The 7,315-nt window shown below is 41.6% G+C and overlaps 1 protein-coding gene across 1 annotated transcript in view; it reads right to left on the bottom strand.

Moving 5' to 3' along the window:
* LOC142265962 (fascin-like) overlaps positions 1-6,757 on the bottom strand; it is a 101,065-nt gene extending 94,308 nt beyond the window's left edge. The window contains exon 1 of the mRNA XM_075332292.1: positions 6,525-6,757. Within this exon, the coding sequence (XP_075188407.1) occupies positions 6,525-6,757 (233 nt within the window). The remainder of the gene's footprint in view (positions 1-6,524) is intronic.
* Positions 6,758-7,315: the final 558 nt, after the last annotated feature.

Below are 7,315 nucleotides of genomic sequence, written 5' to 3' on the forward strand. Positions count from 1 at the left end.
AACACACACACAATGCTCTGCCAACACACACACACACACAATGCTCTGCCAACACACACACACACACAATGCTCTGCCAACACAGGCAGACAGGTGACAGGCCATGGGGGGAGAGCATGGAGGTGTCATTTGAGACGGTAGCATCGGTGGCGGGGGGGGAGGGGTGCCAGTACACTACTCCCACGGGCTGAACGGGTGACAGGAGGAAAAGTTCAGCACACACACACACACACACACACACACACACACACACACACACACACACACACACACACACACACACACACACAGTGAGCTGCAGAAAGATGGCGCTGATCTCATACCTCTGCTGTGATCTGGACAGCCCAGGGAGCACGTCCAGATCACAGTAGGGAGCTCTCCTGTAATAAGCCTAGGGGTCGGATTCCGACTATCCGAGTCTATGCACAGGGGCTACCATAAAGGAGTGAGCAACTATCGTTACACACAGCAAATCCAGCATGGTAGCCCCCAGTGCCTCCAGTAAAATTAGAATGAAAAAAAACTAAACAGCGAGTTTAATTTTGTATTAAAAATAATTGATCCAAAAATAAAAAAACCACGACACCTTCCCTTTAATTAGGCCAGCCAGCAGGCAACTCGTGAACCTTTATAAGAGTTCACCTGAACAAGCAGATCCGGCCTACTTTTCCTGTAGTTGTAATGTGAGATAGCACTACCCTAGGTTTTCAAGGAAAATTTAAGCAGCTGCTCCCCCTAGTGTTGAACACCTTCACCCCGAGCCCATTTTCACCTCATTAAGTAGTGTGTCTGGTCTCCGCTCTATAAGGAGAGCTGGCAGCACACAGTGTCTTACATAGTTACATAGGTTGAAAAAAAGACCTAGGTGTCCACCAATTATACATTTTGTCACCAAGTCACTTATAACCAACAATGTTGTGTGTACTGAGGAAATCATCCAGTCCTTTTTTAAAAGCTGTTACAGTATCTGCCATTACTACCTCTTGTGGTAGGGCATTCCACAGTCTGACTGCTCTAACTGTAAAGAACCCTTTCCTATTTAGCTGCCGGAATCGCTTTTCTTCCACTCACAGTGAATGCCCCCTGGTCCTTCGTATTGTCTTTCCAAGGAATAAGTCATGTAACGGTCCTTTACATTGACTACACATGTATTTATACATAGAAATGAAATATCCTCTGAGACGTCTTTTTTCTAAGCATAACAAATGTAACTTTTTCAACGTCTCATATGGGAAGCCTTCCATTTCTTGTAGTAGTCTAGTTGTCCGCCTTGAACTGACTAAATTATAACTGTCTTTTTTTAAAATGTGGAGCCCAAAACTGGATCCCATATTCTAGACGTGGCCTTACAAGGGATTTATAGAAAGGTAACAATACATTGGGATCCCGGGATCTAATCTCTCTTTTTATACACCCTAAAATCTTATTTGCTTTAGTAGCTGCTGCTTGATATTGAGTACTGCTGCTCAGCTTATTTGTAATGAGACCACCCAAGTCCTTCTCCTGTTCTGTAGTCCCGAGTTTACTTCCATTTAATGTACACGCAGCTATAGGATTACTCCGTCCTAGGTACATTACTTTACATTTCTATACATTAAATCTCATTTGCCAAGTATCTGCCCATTCTGACATCTTATCCAGATCGCTTTTTAATATTGTACTATCAAGGTCAATTTTTAATACCCTACATAGTTTGGTGTCATCAGCAAAGACTGACACTTTACTATCAATCCCATCCACAAGGTCATTATTCAAGGTTAGGAAGGAGACTGGTTGTGATGCCGCGCTATTCACCACTCCAGAATTATAAATGATTACAGTCTTTATTTCATGCACAGGTCATTATTAAAATATTAAAAAGCATCGGTCCTAGCACAAATCCTTGCAGTACCATACTGCTGATTATAACCCATTTAGAGAATGTACCATTTAGGACTACTCTTTGTTTCCTATCTTTTAGCCAATTCCTTACCCAGTTGCATATAGTTTCCCCTAGTCCTTGCTTCTGGAGTTTTAGTAGAAGGCTATTATGTGGTACAGTATCAAATGCCTTTGCAAAGTCCAAATAATATCACATCAGCTGCATTACCAATATTGAGATTTCCGCTCATCTCCACATAGAACCCCAACATTTTAGTTAGACACTACTTATCTTTCATGAATCCATAATGTCTGGCAGTTATATTATTTTCTGCAATAGATTTTTGCATGTCATCCCTTAAAATGCCCTCAAAAACTTTGCATACTACGGTCAGGCTTACTGGACGGCAGTTGCCTGGATCCACCCTCTTACCTTTCTTAAATATCAGTACCACATCTGCAATCCTCAAATCCTGAGGCACCAACCCTGTTACAAGAGAGTCTAAAAAGATGAGAAAGTGGTCTGTCGATTACGGAGCTCAATTCCCTCAATATTCGTGGATCAATGCCATTTGGCCCGGGGGATTTGTCAATGTTTAACTTACTCAGACCCAGGTGTACTTCTTTTGGTGGTAAATTAATTATAAATCAGGTTGTGAACTTTGATTTTTGACGACTTGTTGAATGATCCCTGGAACAGTCAGATCCTTGGTGAACACAAACGAGAAGTGCCTGTTTAATATCATCTCAGTCTTTTCTTTGTCCTCTATAACTTATTTTAAGGGGCCGATACTATCCTTTGTTTTCTTTTTGGCATTAACTTATAAAAAGATTGTGGAATTTATTTTAACTCCTTCACAACCTTTGACGAATTCATCCATCATGGTGTCCTGGTACTTAAAGACCCATGACGGATGAATCAGTCATGGCGAAATCGTGGCACCGCAGATTCGGGAAGGAGGGGACCTGTGCCTGACCTCAGGAGGGGTGGTGCCTCCTCCCCGGACCTACGGAGGCTGTGATTGGCTGACGAATGCCGCTCAGCCAATCACAGCCACTATAATGTTGAAAATGGCTGAAACATTGAAATCCAGCCATGATCAGTGCAGCTGTAGAACTGGTCATTGGCTGGAGCTGGGTGACCTCTCTGATTGGAGAGACCGGCCTTGTGACTGATCTCTCCAATCACCGTGGACCTGTTGCCGGTGACCGCCCCCCTTAGCTTCACTTGTCGGTCCTGAGCACGCCAGTACAGTGTATATAGTACAATGGCAGGGCGACAAGCTCCGGTCCCATGCTGTTATGTAACCGGAGCATGGGACCCGGAAGTTGCCGCGCTGCCATTGTACTATATCAAACCGGCAAAAAGCCTCCCGATCTGCTGCCTCCTCCATCTGCTGCCTCCTCCATCTGCTGCCTCCTCCATCTGCTGCCTCCTCCATCTGCTGCCTCGATCCATCCTGTAAAGGTAACTATCCCCAATCTCACCTCCCCTTCCACCCAGTCTCCCCCAACCCCCCATCCTCCGCTGCTCCTGCATCCACTGCGCTCTCTCCCAGCCGCCGCCTTCTCACATCCACCGATGCTCCCTTTATCTTCCACTGCCCCCCCATCTGCTGCCATCTCTCCTGTGATCCTGCTGCTGTTCTGATCTATCCTGTAAGTATTGTTCGTGGTTCTTTTCTAACTATCCCCAATCCCAACTCCCACTCCCTATTTACACCCAACCCCCTCCCCCCCAACCGCCTCGCTTACCGCCAAGCGCTGATCAGCTACGTGTTTGGCTGATCAGGTACGTAATTGTTGCTCGAGTTTTTGCTTTTTTTTTGTGCACCCCAAATAAAAAAAGAAAAGACAAAACTTGAACAATTAGGTGATCAGCAAGCGTCCTGCAGCCCAGGGCTGTGGAGTCGGAGTCGGAGTCGGAGCTCATTTTGGTGGAGTCGGAGTCGGAGTCGGTATAAAATGCACCGACTCCGACTCCTAAAATATATAATAAATTGGGGACAGGAGTGCAATGCAGAATGTGCTGAATATTTTACTAAATAACAACATTTAGTATAATGCTTATATTTAAGTGAAAAATTTATTGTAGTACAATGTGAACATCAGACATTTAATTGTTTTTATGATACAATAATCAAGATATTTGGATAGAACATAAAATATTTATTGGAATACAACTTTAGAACACAAAAAAACTAATAAATTGTAAATATGTAATATATATAATATATATATATATATATATACAGTGTATATTCACACACACAAGATATATATGTAATCTACTGTATATTACATAGTGTATTACATATTTACAATTTATTACAGTTTTTTGTGTTCTAAAGTTGTATTCCAATAAATATATTTTATGTTCTATCCAAATATCTTGATTATTGTATCATAAAAATTATTAAATGTCTGATGTTCACATACACATATTCATGTACTACAATAAATTTTTCACCTAACTATAAGCAATATATGTAGGAGTCGGAGTCGGAGCCGGAGTCGGAGTCGGAGCCGGAGTCTGAGTCGGAGCAAGAGAATTTGAGGAGTCGGAGTCGGAGTCGAAGGTTTGGCTTACCGACTCCACAGCCCTGCTGCAGCCATACTAGACTTTGGACAGGACTTATTTTTTCCATCCCACCTAGTCCCCCCTTTTTGCAGCACATCCGTGCGTGCGCCCTGATTTTTTTTTCCATGGGGGGGGGGGGGGTCTAGTAACGAAAATGGGGTCACGTGGGGGAGCTCCACTGTTTCGGCACCTCGGGGGGTGGGGTGGGGGGGGGTTTTTGGGGTCTCCAAACACAACATTGAATACGCTAATTATTTCAGCCCTGCTGTGCGCCCAAACATTTGATTTCCACCACATATGAGGTATCCGTGTACTCAGGAGAAATTGCACAATGTTTTCTGGTGCATTTTTTCCTGATACTCTTGTGGAAAAAAAAAAAAAAAAAAAAAAAGAAAAAAAAAGCTACCTGGTTGAAGTAACAATTTTGTGGTAAATTTTTTTTTATTTTCACAGCTCAACTTTATTAACTTTTGTGAAGCCCCTAGAGGTTCAAAGTGCTCAATAAACATCTAGATAAATTCCTTGAGGGGTCTAGTTTCCAAAATGGGGTCACAAGTGGGGGAGCTCTACTATTTCGGTACATCAGGGGTTCTCCAAATGCAACATGGTGCGGCTAACGATTCCAGCAAATTTTCTGTTCAAAAAGTCAAATGACGCTCCTTCCCTTCCAAGTCCTGCCGTGCGCTCAAACAGTTTTTTCGCCACATATATGAGGTATCTGCGTGCTCAGAAGAAATTGCCCAACAAATTTTGGGGGTTCATTTAATCCTGCTAAGCTTCTGAAATGCAATATTTGAGGCTAAATTAACATTATTGTTGCAAAAAGTAAAATGTTCATTTTTTTCCTTCCACATTGCTTTAGTTACTGTGAAGCACCTGAAGGGTTAATAACCTTCTTGAATGTGGTTTTGAGTAGCCTGAGGGGTGCAGTTTTTGGAATGGTGTAACTTTTGGGTGTTGTGTCATGTAGACCTCTCAAAAATCGCTTCAAATGTGATTTGAACCCGAAACAAAAAAAAAGTGGCTTTGTAAATTTTGTTGTAAAAATGAGAAATTACTCAAACTTTGAACCCCTATAACTTCCTTAAATTTTTTTCCCAAAATTGTGCTGATGTAAAATAGACATGTGGGAAATGTTATTTATTCATTATTTTGTGTCATATGTCTCGTTGGTTTTAGAGCATAAAAATTCAAAGTTTGAAAATTACAATTTTCGCAAAATGTCCGTTTTTTTCACAAAGAAACACAAAAAATATCGGCCTAAATTTACCACGAACATGAAGCCCAATATGTCACGAAAAAACAGTCTCAGAATCACCGGGATCAGTTGAAGCGTTCCAGAGTTATAACCTCAAAGTGACACTGGTAAAAATTGCAAAAAGTGGCCTGGTCTTTAGGGTCAAAATAGGCTGGGGGCTGAAGGGGTTAATGTTCTTGGCTATTTCTGTTTCAGTAGCTAGTTTTGCTTGATTTCTTTTTTACATTTCCTATTGATATCTTTATACTTCTCAAATGCCATTTCTTTACTCTCAGCCTTCAAGATTTTAAATGCCCTTTGTTTTGGTTTTATTATAGTTTGTACAGTTTTATTTATCCATAGTGGTTTCTTTTTATTCCTGGACATTTTATTACCAGAGGGTATAAGCTTTTTTACAGGACACTAGGAGTACATCCTTAAAAAACAAAACAAAAATTAAAAAAAAAAAAAAAAAAAAAACTTACCCCATTTATGTTCGGTATCCCCAGTTGCCATAGCATTGTCCTAATCTACACAATTAAGCTTTTCCCTTAATTTGTTCAGCTTTCCTAAAATTCCAGGTTTTAGCATTTCCCCTTTCAAATGTTCTATGGAATACTACATGCCACACTAGTTTATGGGAAATACAGAAAAAGGGGAAGACGCCATCTGAAATTGCTAGTTTACCACAAACTGCGCACTACTATGTTCACAATTCATGCCCACTGTAATAGCAGGCAGATTATGCATAATTCTTAAAGACATTAATACAATTTTAATACCAACATATGTAAATCTGTATTGCTAATGTTGCCAAAGATTTAGCCAAATCGCTGGTAAACTCACAAAGTTGAAGCTGTTGCTTGGATTCCGCCATTACTTGACAGGGTCCAGTATTTCCCAGTATGAGTCCGAAAGGCACACTTCTTTGTGTCCTTATTGATCTCCAATTGGAAGGTCTCTTGATCGCTCTCCTCATCTTGATTTGCAGACAGGTCAATCCCTAAAAAGTTATGAAATTTGTAATTCAATTTTGGAACCTGCTCTTGAATACCATAACATTTCTTGTATTGCAGCATTAAGACAGTTTAAGATTCTGCCATTTACAGCAAAGTAGCCATCTTAAAACCCATGGTAAATGGCTGAGCTCACTCAGTTTTGTTGCTCACCAAGCATTCATCTCTCTAGAAAAGAGCAAGTCATATTTGTCCTGCTCTCTAACCAGGAGCAAAAGGGGGGGGGGGGGGGGGGGCTGCGGGATCCCAGTGCATGACAAAGTCACAAGGGTCAAACCTCCAGTGATCATAGAATAAAGGTTGTCAGTCTAAGCCCAGCCATGGCTTGAATTAGTGCATCTAGTAAAGACACACAGAGAGACACACACACAGAGAGACACACACAGAGAGACACACACAGAGAGACACACACAGAGACACACACACAGAGACACACACACAGAGAGACACAGAGACACAGACCGACCGAGGGAGATTCACCGACATCCACAGACAGAAATTGACCGACATTACACTGAAAAGACCTGCGTTTTGCTTGTCAAAAAAAGCATGCAGAACGCAACGAAAATGCAGTCCAAGTGCCTTTTGGTTGCGTTCTGACCCACATCATTGACTTCAATG

Source organism: Anomaloglossus baeobatrachus, unplaced genomic scaffold (assembly GCF_048569485.1).
Source record: "Anomaloglossus baeobatrachus isolate aAnoBae1 unplaced genomic scaffold, aAnoBae1.hap1 Scaffold_2796, whole genome shotgun sequence".
NCBI lineage: Eukaryota > Metazoa > Chordata > Amphibia > Anura > Aromobatidae > Anomaloglossus > Anomaloglossus baeobatrachus.